The sequence below is a fragment of the Tachysurus fulvidraco genome, chromosome 9 (assembly GCF_022655615.1).
Source record: "Tachysurus fulvidraco isolate hzauxx_2018 chromosome 9, HZAU_PFXX_2.0, whole genome shotgun sequence".
Lineage (NCBI taxonomy): Eukaryota > Metazoa > Chordata > Actinopteri > Siluriformes > Bagridae > Tachysurus > Tachysurus fulvidraco.
Window position 1 is genome coordinate 19,535,905 of NC_062526.1, and position 14,030 is coordinate 19,549,934.

Here is a 14,030-nt window from a genome sequence, read left to right on the forward strand (position 1 = left end):
AAGTGGTGAACTACAGCTAGGCTGGAAAAAATGTAAGTACATGCTAAGACAGGTACACACAACCAGAATCTAATGATTATGAAGTCCACAAACAAGAAAAAAACTGTGTGTGTGTGTGCTTAGCTGTTCTTATCTGATTCAAGGTTATTTTTCCATTAGAGTTACTAAAACAGTACTCTATATGAGTGTAAGAGCAAGAGGAGTGTGTGGAAGATGTCCAGACAGGCATTGCACACAAAAACACATGCACACACTCTCTCACACTCACACATACACACGCACACACACTCACACAGAGTTTTCCTTCCCATTTGTTGTGATTTTTAGGGTTGCTCTCTCTCTCTCTCTCTCTCTCTCTCTCTCTCTCTCTCTCTCTCTCTCACACACACACACACACACACACACACACACACACACACACACACACACACACACACACACACACACACACACTCGCTCTCCACCTCTTTTGCTCTTTTCCCTCCACTCTCAGGTTCTCTGATTGGGTCCTCTCTGCTGTCTAGCTCACACCCTCCACGACACAAGACCCTCCCATTCTATGACTCTTTTTTTTTGATCTCTTACACTTTTTCTATCGAACTAAAATTCACAAATTCTCTCTCAGGGTATCACCGCTCCACGTTTCAGCCTACAGCACCTCACTTCTGTGAGTACTCTGTGAATGTGTGTGTTTGTGTCTGCCTGTGTCTGCCTGTGAGTGTGTGTATGGTCCTGGCAGTGGATCTAGCACACGTGGAGCTGTAGGCAAATAAAGAATGACTGTTTGAGAGAGTGTGTGTGGGTGCATGTGGGTGCAGTTTCATTACCTGAATAAGTGAAGCCTGTGTAACCCTGTTGCTCTGACAGTCAGTGACATAGACGTGGTGTTGCTTTGTTTCTTTATTTTTTGTTTTGTGTCTAATAAATAAATGTTGTTAATAAATAACAAATCTTAAGTAAAAGTCTTAGAACTATTGCAGGACTAAAGTAGAAACACAATCAACAGTTAGAAACCAGCTGAAAATAAGTTTTAAAAATGTAGAATTACTGAACAGAGCAATTTGTAGAACCCGAAGTAAGCAGAATTAAAGGATCTGAATCTAAATAAAATTAAATAACTGAATTATTCTGATAAAGTAAAACTGTCCGGTGGGGTTCTCTGACTGCTGAATGTCGGAGAACCACTGATCAAAATGTAATCTTAAACTTGTCACCTGATGGGACGCTGACCTGAGATCAGCTCTAAGTTTGTTCTGTTAAACTCAGCTTGTGCTGAAACTTCAACAAAAGATATAGAAACCTTCTGAGGAACTCGAGGATCTCTAAATCCTTCTGAACAATAGAAGAGTTTTCAAACCACCTGAAGAACTAATGGGGTTCAGAACCTTCTCTGAACTTTGTGTTCGGGGGCTTTTTAAGAATAGAGCAGAACCTTCTACAAAACTAAAGAGTCACAGAACTTTCTGAAGTCCTAAACTACTACTGAAACTTTTAAGGACCTAATGAGTTCCAGAGTCTGTTGAGGAAACACAAACTTCTAGGAACTAAAGAGTTAAAGAGTTCCACACAACCTGAAGATTCTGAGAGGTTTTAACCTGAGTCTCTGTACAGCTATTGAGTAGAATGTGTGTTTTTGAATATGTGGAAAGTTCTGCAGGTATCTTATTGCTCTGCAGTGTTAGATAAGCAGCAGCACCAAATGGTTCTATGTAGAAGGTGAAGACTAGAGCATTGTGTTTGTTTTTCTGGTCAGTCTTTCAGACGGTTCGGAGAAGCCGCTATGACTCACAGTAATGGGGACACACAGCGTCCTGGAGGCCGCATTCAGCAGATCAGAGAGAGAATGAGGCAGAGATCGATCAGAGCCCGAGATGCTGTGCAGAACCTCAAAGCTAAAGATGTCCAATCCTGCTGCAGGAGAAACGCATTTGTCATCCTCACCATTGCTGCGGTCATTGTCGGTCAGTGTGTGTGTGTGTGTGTGAGTGTGTGTGTGTTCTTAAACCTTGCATGATCTATGCTTGTTTTTACAACATAAGTTTATTGTTCCATACTGCAGATCTGTTACACAGACCCATTTCAAGCTTATATAACCCTTTGTGTGTGTGTGTGTGTGTGTGTGTGTGTGTGTGTGTGTGTGTGTGTGTGTGTGTGTGTGTGTGTGTGTGTGTGTGTGTGTGTGTGTGTGTGTGTATGTGTGTGTGTGTGTGTGTTGTAGGTATTGTTCTGGGGTTTGCATTACGTCCATATAAGATGTCGTATCGACAGGTGAAATACTTCTCGTTTCCTGGGGAGCTGCTAATGCGCATGCTGCAGATGTTAGTGCTCCCCCTGCTGGTGTCTAGTCTAATTACAGGTACACAACATTGCATAACATTACACAACTCTACACAACATTATGCAACACTACACAACATTTCACAGTAACACAGACACAACACAACTCTACATATCACAGCACAACACAACACATACAGATACCATGTAAGACCATGCACGTGTATGTGTGCGTGTCCGTGTGTGTCCTTCTTCAAACAGGCATGAGGTCAGAGTTCAGAGTGACCACAGAGCAAACAAACAAAGAGCTCATTCAGTCACTAACAAGCATACACACACACACACACACACACACACACACACACACACACACACACACACACACACACACACACACACACACACACACACACACACACACACAGATTTGTTCCACATTAGGTGAATCCTGATCCTATTATCTCTAAAGCTGTGTTATCAAGTGACTGCAACAAGAAAAAGTATGTGTGTGTGTGTGTGAGAGAGAGGGGGGGTGGGGTGGGGTGGGGGTGGGGTGCTTAAATAGTCTCCACAATAAGACCGGTAGAAACTTGGTCCTTGAGTATTGTTACTATGGACACAGAATTAATGAGAGTAGCAATGCGTGAATGACCAACACACAGCGTTCCCAGGCCTGAATATGTGTGTGTTTGTGTGCATGTGTGTGTGTGCAAACCCCAATGCCCTTCAACTCTTCACCTTTTAACCCTGAAGCCCTCCACACACGTTAATTTACTGCCTTTTTCTTTTTCTCCAAGCTGTGACTCCATATTGAGCAGGTCAGATGTGAGTGTGAACTGCTGCATGTTTGTGCAGAGATGTGCATCTCACATTAATGTCATGTCCATCTGATCTTTAGAACATGACGTTCAGCTCTAATACTTTTCTACATGCACAGATGATGTACATGTCCATTTAACTGTCAGTATTTTACTGGGATTTGTTTTTGACAGAATTTTTTTTAAAATAATTTTTATATCAGAAATAAATGCTAAGCGTGTAAATTAGACATTTAATCAATGATGTGTGAAATATTTAAAGTGTGTTATGAAGCACATTTTGGAGTTGATTTAATTTGAGAGGAACTGCAGACTTTCTCAAGCTTCAAAATCATGGTCTTTCAAATGCAGCAGATAATCATGTTCTTAACTCCTATACACATGCACCTTTCTCTTTATTGTCTGCTTGTTTGTGTGTGTTTGTATAGGCATGGCTGCACTGGACAGACGAGCATCAGGTAGGATGGGTATACGAGCCGTGATCTACTACACCACCACCACAGTCATTGCTGTCTTCATCGGAATCGTCATGGTGATCATTATTCAGCCAGGAAAGGGCGGGGCCAAACCACAAACACTCTCACAGCAGAATCTAGAGCAGGTGAATGCTGCTGATGCCTTCCTGGACTTAATCAGGTACATACCTGCATATGGCTACACACTGAGAGAGAGAGAGAGAGAGAGAGAGAGAGAGAGAGAGAGAGAGAGAGAGAGAGAGAGATTTTTTTCAACAGATAATTTTTTTCTCTTTGACAGAAACATGTTTCCTCCAAATATAATTCAGGCCTGTACACAACAGGTAACACACACACACAACTGTATGTATCTGCTTCTCAATGAATTTAAGCCAAGGAAAAGTTTAGAAATATCATTTGCGCCTGTTTGTCTGTCTCTGTTTGTCTGCCTGTCTGTCCCCCACCCCCACCCCATGTGTGTAGTTTAAGACCCACACTGGGAAGCGGGTGGTGACAGTGAAGGTGATAGTGAACAGCACGGTGAATGGTTCCAGTGTGGATGAGGATCGGAGTTATGAGGAGGACATCCCGATTCTGGGCACAGTGAACAGCATCAATGCTCTCGGCCTCGTCGTCTTCTCCATGAGCTTCGGCCTCATCATCGGCAGCATGAAGGAACAGGGACAGCCGCTCAGGGACTTCTTTGACTGTCTCAATGACGCCATCATGAGGCTCGTGGCCATTATCATGTGGTGAGTGAAGCACAGGGGGGTTCAGAGGTTTCTGATGGTATGGGAGTAGTTAGGATGGCTCCAGAGGTCAGGTGGCCTGATGGGTCAGAGGTCACCAGGGTCAGAATGAGGTCTTTATAATGACTCAAACAGATGGTGCAAACTGAACTTGTGTTTTAACACCATTCATGCGAGTGAAGACTACAGGTAACAATCTAGTGTTTTATCATTTACATTTACATTTACAGCATTTGGCAGACATTAGCATTTGTTTTATCACTTATGTACACACCTGAATGAAAATTCCAGATCATCAACTGGCATCTATAACATCAGGAAAAAAGACATAACACGTGTAGGTCACATTTACAGATAACATTGTACCATTTCAAGAATGACATTGCAACGTGAAAAAAACTGTCTGGAATATCAACAGTTAAAAGGAAAACGTATAGCTTAATAGTTATAAACTGCAGCCAGCACTGCCTGCTAAGAGAATAAAATAAAAACAACAAGTACAAATGAATAACTTTTTATAAAGCTTTAGAAACTATTATCTCAAGACAATATACTCCCAAAAGAAACATGGGAGAAAGATTTCTCACAAGGACAATTTCTTGACATTGATCTGCACAATCAACATTTCTGTGATTTAAAAACAGTTACATTTACAGAATTTACAGTGAAATCATTTTGAAGTACAAAAATACATCATAGAGTTCAACAAAGCAAAAATGACAGAAAATGGAATTAAGAGACAGAAGCATTTGCAGCCACTGCACAGACAACAGAGCAGAAACCTGCTGCCACACCTTACCTGAATCTTACTGGTGAGGAGAGGTTTGTATCTTGTGGTGAGACCTCAGTGTTTCAATTACAAGCGGTGAATTGTGAGACCATCACCCTGTTGGGGATGTTGCTGATGTCACTGTCTGTTGTTTTGGGTTTTTCCTTCTCAGATGCCACAAGGTTTCTGCCATCAGATTGCTCACTATTTGTACTGTGAATTTTCTCTGAATGTTCTCATTTTTCCCTACAAATAGCTCTCTGGTCTTCATGATGGTTTCTTCTTTTTAATAACAAATGCAGGTTTCACAGGTGAAACCCAGGACTCCTACTAAGAGACATTTAGAGATATGAATTACAACAAGAAACACCTGATGTAAATATCAGGAAATGAAATCTGAATGAATTCTGATCATTTGAAATCAAAATGTCTTCAATGTCCAGACCTGGTCTCACTGTTCTAAATTCACCTTCAGACCAACAAGACATTCTCAATATCTACAAATAACAACACCTGTATAGAACATCACAGATCTCACACAGTCAATATAAAGTAGATACAGCTTGAAATTATATTTAAAAAAATTACAGGTACATTCCAGCAAACAAAGTTACCTATGGAAAGGTATGCTCCAGCTGCCTACACCCTTAACAATAAAACAACTTAATTGTAAAGATGATGGAGACTTCTTTCACTGTAGATGTATCATTTCACCTCGTTACCTGTGGATAGGCGTCTGATTTCTGAAATGACACAAATAAATAAAACCACAGGCAGCTCATGTTGTACTGATGTGATTGTCTTGATGGTTACCTGCGGGCAGGTATGCTCCTGTGGGCATCCTCTTCCTGATTGCAGGAAAAATTCTGGAGATGGAGGACATGTCAGCAATGGGAGGAGCTCTGGGTCTTTACACCATCACAGTCATCGTGGGTCTGCTCATCCATGCTGTCCTCGTTTTGCCCACTATCTACTTTCTGGTCACACGCAAAAACCCCTTTGTGTTTATCGGAGGTCTCCTACAGGCCCTCATCACCGCACTGGGTACCTCCTCCAGGTGAGCAGCACACCTGTACACCTACCTACACTACACCTATATGCTTTTATATGCCACATCTACAGATGTGTAAACATGTGTACCTGTAGACATCTACATTTACACACCTGTACACATTATTCCTTAGCAACTGTATGCATAATGCCTGCCCACTAGTATACCCGTGGACATTAAGGCTGTACGCCTGTATACCTGTGGAAACTGAATATATACACTCCTGCACCTACAGTACACACCTGTACACCAGTGTACACTACACCTACATACAGACGCCTTTCGAAAATGACAATTACATCAGCATTTGTGTACAACTTTACATCTTACCTCTATACAACCCACACACTCACAGACACACACAAACATTCTGCACAGCTATACCTCTAAACACTGACGCATTACTTTTAGCTTTAATGCACACACCTGTCCAGAGCTTAGAAACTACCAGGGACTAATAAAAACTGTGTGTGTGTAGCTCTGCCACTCTGCCCATCACGTTTAAGTGTCTGGAGGAGAATAATGGTGTGGATAAGCGAGTCACACGGTTTGTGTTACCAGTCGGAGCCACAATCAACATGGACGGCACGGCGCTATATGAGGCCCTTGCTGCCATCTTCATTGCTCAGGTCAACAACATGGACCTTAACTTTGGCCAGATCCTCACAATCAGGTACACACACACACACACACACACACACACACACACACACACACACACACACACACACACACACACACACACACACACACACACACACAGAGAGAGAGAGAGAGAAACTTAATTTTACATTTTTTCATAACTTTTAGTTTACTTTTAGTTCAGTATACAATTGTTTATTCCAATTCCAATTAATAAAACCTTATTCTGCTAAAATATTGTCAGTATCACAGCCACAGCAGCGAGCATCGGAGCAGCAGGGATCCCCCAGGCTGGTCTGGTTACCATGGTGATAGTGCTCACCTCTGTAGGACTTCCCACGGATGACATCACTCTTATCATCGCAGTCGATTGGTTTCTGTAAGTGTATGTGTGTTTTCTATCAGGACAAAATGCCATGAGCAGAAATGTAGTACAATGTGTGTGCGTTGAGCCATACAGGAAGAGTTTTTCCCTTTTCCTTAGTCCATTATCCACAATCCTTCTGTTTATGATCAGTCCAACATCTGAGTCCAATGAACCAGTTCTGACTTCTGATACACACACACACACACACACACACACACACAGAACCTTATTGTTTTCGTTGCCCTTAGAATTTGGGATTTGGGGACATTCTCTTTAAAAAGTGTATTACTGAATTAGTAATGCTTCTGTATCATCTTTTTAACAATATAGCCACTTTATTAGGACAGTCTCTTTTGAATTTTGCTCCATTCTGTTTAAAGTCTAAACCTCCTGTGAGAGAAGGATGATAAGAGGATCAAAGGAGATGATCAGACTGGTCTGAGCTGAAAGGAAGTCACTCACTCTTTACAGCCACACTGAGAAGAAAAGCATCTTAGAAAGACTTTAAACCTTGTAGTACAACTAATTGAAATTTTGTGACATACACAATCATACACAGTATGATGTAATGAAATGCTTTTTATGACTGCCCTTGATATATATATATATATATATATATATATATATATATATATATATATATATATATATATATATAAGATATAATATAGAAATATAGAAAAGGTAGTATAGAGAGATTAGAATTTCTAGACTGTTAAAATGTTTATGTTCTATATTATTGTACAGTAATGTGGGATGATGAATATGAATATAGAATGTTTTATATTTTGGTAAAGTGAAAAAATGTGCAGGTAGTGCAATTTAACTATTGAGCAACTGTGCCAAAGTCCAGCAAAGGTAGTGGACGATATGACATAAGTCCAGAAAAAGTCTAGGCTCACGGTGTTCTCTTGTTTGAGGGCAGAATGTCCTGCAGGAAGAACATTCGCCTCATTATCTCTGTTTTCACCTTTGATAGGTCACATTAGCGACTTTAGCCTTTAGGAGTGTAGCTACACTAAACAGTTATGTGATGTAAGTTATTATATCTGTTTTCGCCTTTGAGGTGTAGAAAGTGTTTTACACCCGAGAGGGCAGTTTAAATTCATTTAAGTGTCTGAGATGGTTGAGATGTTGCCGGACCTTCTTGATCATGGTGTGTGACAGGACCATGACAGGTCCTGCATGATGTGAATACCTAGATACCAGAAACTGTCCACTCTCTCTAGTGAGATTCTGTTGATGGTGAGTGGCTGGTATCTCCTCTCCTGCTTCATGCTAAAGTCCACTATCAACTTCTTTGTCTTGCTGACATTAGGAGGAAATTGTTCTCCTGACACCTAATCTCCGGCAGTAGACATGATTTGTCTTGTAGAAAAAGATCTTCAGTAGTTTTTCAGTAGTATCCAGACAGAAGCCTGTAAACACACTTACATTTAAACAAACAAACAAAAATAGGGATAGAAAATGGGGCCTTTTTTGCCATCAAAATTTTATTTATTTAAGAAACAAAGCAAACAGTCCAAAAACTAGCAAATCAAAATGACGAAATAGCAAAAATCCAGAAACAGGAAAATGTCGTACACAATGAGCACAATAAAAACAGTGAAAACCTTGGATTAAAAGTCCTTAATGGCGGGTAGAAAAACCTGGGTGAGGGCTCCCTTTGGTGGTCAGAAGGGTACATGGCAGATGATGTTGTGTCACTCATTTTAAACAGTTTTACTGGTCAGGAAACATACAAACATCTGTGGAGTGAAATCAATAATGTCATTCATTTCTTCTCAGCTTAATGATTCTACATGTAGCCAACTGTGAAGCCTTGCTGTCGCTAATGCTACTTTATGTTTTTTGCACCATGTTGTTAAAAGAATATATTATATAACACTGGGTGATGTGCAGTGTGAGGAAAATAATCTTTGGGGTGGTCACAGTGGTAAACATTATATTAGTGAAAGTAATGTGAAATACATCTTGACCTCATCCCTTATCTTTTATAAGAATGCATTTATAATGATGGATATTTCTCTCTACTTTTCATTCTCTCTCTCTCAGAGATCGTTTACGGACCACCACTAATGTTCTGGGTGACTCGATAGGTGCTGGTGTGGTGGAGTTTTTGTCTCGTCATGAACTTCAGGCAGCTGATGCTGAACTGGGGAACTCAGTTCTGGAGGAGAGCGAAAGAAAGAAACTGTCCTATCATCCCGTCTCTCAAGAAAACGAGTGCGAGAACGACAAGATCCCCAACAAAGAGTCCAAGATGTAGCTAAACATCCAGAAGACTCTGAAACAAACAAAAGTCCTTACAGAGACCACAACACTTTCCCTTGGACAATGATGCATTATGGTTAACGTGGACTTGCCATTCAGTCAGGAATTTAGAATTGTTTTTTTTTTGTTTGTTTCTTTTAGAATCACTGAATACTTATAAAATCATGAATAAACATAGAAAGTTACATTTAAACTGAGCCAGCATGCTAATATAAAGCATCAGCAAAATACATAACAACAACGCTAACAGAAGAGTCATAACCATGCTCCTGTTAGCTGACTCGCTAATCATTTAACTGCCCATACACACAGGTGTCAACCTTTTAGCAAGATGTAGCATGTCAGAATACTGCTTAAAGTGTTAACTAGCAGACCACAAGCTAGAATGTAAAGCTAATTTCTTTTAAGTAGTTACTGAAGCTAATTAGCATTTCTCAGTTTTATACACATTCACTATGTGTGTAATACTACTGAGATACCGCCATCTTTGACAGGTCACTAGCGACTTTAGCCTTTAGGAGTGTAGCTACACTAAACAGTTATGTGATGTAAGTAAGTAAGTAAGTAATGTAGCAGTAATGTAATGCAAGTAAATTACTTTAATGCTAAGTATATAAATGTGTTATGCATTGCTAATTAAAGCTATCTGAATTTAGATGATGCATTATAGCATGCTAGCTGAGTTTAACTAAGCCCTTTTCTACTGTGTATTTCAAGATGTGATTGTATATGTTCACAAATCTTTTTTAAAATAAAACAAATCCTCACAAAATGACAGCAAAATCCCAGAATGCAATGCACAAACTGAGTTGGGTGAGATCATGTAACCACTGTCACTGTTCCTGTGTCCCTTTAAAATTTAAAAAAATTATCTCACTTATTCCCTATATTTTTTTTTTGCCTTTACTGCATAAAGATTAGATACTCCTAGGTTTTCAGGATTTTGAAGCTGTTGACCCTTTCTCTACAGTCCCTGTTAATGTCCTTACATCCTGAGATGAGCATGATCTCTGTCAATTTATCTGTAGATGTGATGACGGTGTTAATGCAATGAGCACATCCCCAGGGTGTATAAAAGCAGTGTAGTAGTGGGTTTTGCACATGGGCTTGTGGAGAGCTGGTGCTGAGCATGATGGTGGAAGTGAGGAGGAGACTGTTAGCGGTTTATGAGGAAGTCCTTTATCCAGGTGTAGATATGGAGACAGGTGTAGTGCAATTAGTCTGTTGACTAACACACACACACACACACACACACACACACACACACACACACACACACACACACACACACACACACACACACACACACACACACACACACACACACACACACATTACATTCTCATGTTGATGACATCACATTAATTTAATCTATACCCACAATTTAATGAACATATTGTGAATAATAATGACCAATAAAAATCCAAAACAAATTCCATTGATCAGAAATAAGATTTTGAATAAAACTGGTGTGAATTTCTGAGTTTCCCCTCAGTGATGCTCTCATCATGTGTGCGATCCAGCTGATTAAGCTCATTAAACCTGATCATTTCCTTCTGTCCAGTAAAAAAAAAATTCTCTTTCCACGAAAACGGCTGAAAAAAACGTCTGTTTTTTTGGGCCCAGAAAATGTTGTGTAATTGAACAGTGTTTCAGGTGCAGTAAATTTTAACACAGAGAAGTGGCGCCAGAGACTGTGAACGATGTCATCTCAGACTACAGACAGTCACTGGTCAAATCCCTCTCATATAACTGTACATCTGTCTGTCTGTCTGTTCCTATATCAGTCTGATTGACCATCCTGTCTGCAGAGATAAACCCCTGATCCTCTTAACACACACACACACACACACACACACACACACACACACACACACACACACACACACACACACACACACACACACACACACACACACCTCTACAGGACGAGGTGTTGGTCGAGCAGCAGTGCAGTCTTCAGAACTAAAACTTTAGAACTCGGTGTCACGGGTGTAGAAATGATGAGTGTGTGTCAGACACGTGTGGTGCTGAGGAGTGTGTTAGTGTGTGTACTGGTGTGTGTGTTTGATCAAACAGTCTGTAAAAGACACACGATCAACAGGACAGGTGAGTGACCACACCGCTCGCAGTGAATCATGTTAATGACTAACCTAATCATTACGATTACTTTTACAGTATCATTTTACAGAATGATTTTACAGAATGATTTTACAGAATCAATTTACAGAACAATTTTACAGAATCATTTTGCAAAATCACTGCAGTTACACTGCATTGAACATTGTCTTGCTAAAAATCTTTTTCTGATTCACTTAATCAGATGATTGTCTATACTCCTCTTCTTCTTCTTTTGGCTTTTCCCTTCAGGGGATGATTAAACAAAATCACTTAATAGTTTAGTATGTCGTTAAAACTTTTGATGAATTTTAATGAATCCTATAGCAAATAACTTCATTTGCCATTTGCCTGACTCGTAGTTTATCTATAGAATTATTTTCAATCATTTTTAATCGTTCAATCATTCTAGAATCCAGAACAATTTAGTAAAAGTTTTAGTTTTACAGTCACAAGCTTCAAGCATTTGTGTGTGTGTGTGTGTGTGTGTGTGTGTGTGTGTGTGTGTGTGTGTGTGTGTGTGTGTGTGTGTGTGTGTGTGTGTGTGTGTGTGTGTGTCTGTGTGTGTTACAGATCGCCTGAGTGCACCTCCAGGTTTGGAGCTTCAGACAGTAAACTGCACCGCATTTAGAATTCAGTGGAAAATACCACAAAGACACAACACCATTACTGGATATAGGGTATACACACATGCACAGAAGACAAGACCCACAAGATAGGCCTGTGTCAAACAATTATCCACTCTGACACCTACAGAGTGTGTGTGTGTGTGTGTGTGTGTGTGTGTGTGTGTGTGTGTGTGTGTGTGTGTGTGTGTGTGTGTGTGTGTGTGTACTGTATGTGTTTTGCAGGTATTCTATGCAGAGATGAGAGACGGTCATCCTTTCAGTCCCACCAGGACTCTAGACATTCCTTTGACTACACAAACACTCCTCACTGTACACACACACTTTTACACATATTCATTTTACTGTCTTTTTTCCCTCCACACACAGTTTATTCTGTATTAGAACATTGTAACAGTTTATTCTCTAATTATCACAGGGGCAATTTGCTAGACAGCCAAGTTTAGTGAGTAAAAATCATCACATCTCATTTCTCCTAATACCAACCATAATAAATAAATAAACCTTCTTAAAATATTTATGTATAAAGCTTGTGTGTGTGTGTGTGTGTGTGTGTGTGTGTGTGTGTGTGTGTGTGTGTGTGTGTGTGTGTGTGTGTGTAGGATGTGGTGATTGGAGGACTGAGTGTGGGAGCTCAGTACAGTGTTAGTGTGGCAGCGTATCATGAAACAGCACAGGGACGTCCCAGCATGCTGAGGGCTATTAGCACCGCCTCCCAGGGTAAACTTCCACTTTCACTGATCACTCAGTCCAGCCTCTTAATTAAAACTTATTAATCACAACTGTTCCCTCTTTGTCTGACTATCTCTCTCTGTCTCTCTCATTCTGTCGCTCTTTCTGTTTCTCTCTCTGTCTCTCTCATTCTGTCACTCTTTCTGTCTCTCTTATACCCCTTTATCTTTCTGTCTGTATCTCCCTGTTTCTATTTTTCAGATGTGTGTATGCCCCCCTCCCCTCCCACTCAGCCTGTAGTGGTTGCCTTATCGGACACTGAACTGGCATTGTCATGGCACCAGGGTGAAAGTCAGGGTAGCTCACCTGTGCTTTATTTCCTGGTTGCATACATCAGGTAATCTATGTGCATGTGTGTTGTCTTTCTTTGTTCAAATGTTGTGTTGTAAAATGACAGAATTTTTACATTTTTAAATTTCTGTGACATCAAAGGAAGCTCTAAGCCCCTTCCCTCTCTTCAGTCCATTTCCCCTCTGTGTAATTTGCTGTCAGAATTTTATTCAGCAAAGTAGTAGGGATGCAGAAGAATCCCAGACACACCGTAATAAAACCAGTCAATATCCAGCACACGAGCAATCTAAACATGGGGTGGTGCCAACATCCTGTTATTATTTGTTTCTGACTCGAGTTCTGATGATCAGGTGTCATTAGTTCCACACAGTGTTAAAGAACATATATAGACACAGAGTGTATAGACATGTGTGTGTGTCTGTCTGTGTGTGTGTGACAGGCCAGAAATGGACTCTGAGTGGACCATCATCCATGAGCCTGTGGAGTCGAATTCAATGGTTTTGAAGGGTTTAATTCCTCAAACGAAGTATCAGTTCATCATCAGATCTGTAAACCAGCATGGTGTCAGTGACCCCAGTCCAGTCAACCCCCCCACCCGCACCCTTGGTAAGTTATGACCACCACACCACTGACCAGTCACTCAAAAACAATGACCACACACACCACTGTCTGATCACGCACTGTCGAAAGCATTATGAGAGAAATTAGAAGTGCAGCAATAAAGTGAGTGTCCATACTAAGCTAAAAACAAAAAGACAGCAGAAACATTTGGCACACATCGCACTTCATTCAGATGATCAGCAACTACAGGACTACATCACCTGCATGTGACAGTGATGCCTCCCCTTGACTTCTGTGCTT

General features: G+C 40.5%; 1 protein-coding gene across 3 annotated transcripts in view; it reads left to right on the top strand.

Moving 5' to 3' along the window:
• slc1a3a (solute carrier family 1 member 3a) overlaps positions 1–10,174 on the top strand; it is a 13,443-nt gene extending 3,269 nt beyond the window's left edge. For 2 of the 3 annotated variants that reach the window (XM_047818513.1, XM_047818512.1), the window contains exons 2-10: positions 1,754–1,961; positions 2,219–2,356; positions 3,524–3,731; positions 3,852–3,894; positions 4,034–4,302; positions 5,892–6,125; positions 6,598–6,792; positions 7,006–7,140; positions 9,184–10,174. In XM_047818513.1, the coding sequence (XP_047674469.1) occupies positions 1,781–1,961; positions 2,219–2,356; positions 3,524–3,731; positions 3,852–3,894; positions 4,034–4,302; positions 5,892–6,125; positions 6,598–6,792; positions 7,006–7,140; positions 9,184–9,397 (1,617 nt within the window). In that variant the 5' untranslated portion in view covers positions 1,754–1,780 and the 3' untranslated portion in view covers positions 9,398–10,174. Of the gene's footprint in view, positions 1–520; positions 668–1,753; positions 1,962–2,218; positions 2,357–3,523; positions 3,732–3,851; positions 3,895–4,033; positions 4,303–5,891; positions 6,126–6,597; positions 6,793–7,005; positions 7,141–9,183 lie in introns of those variants that run through there. The other variant, XM_027138053.2, reaches the window with a different exon arrangement.
• The last annotated feature ends 3,856 nt before the right edge of the window (positions 10,175–14,030 follow it).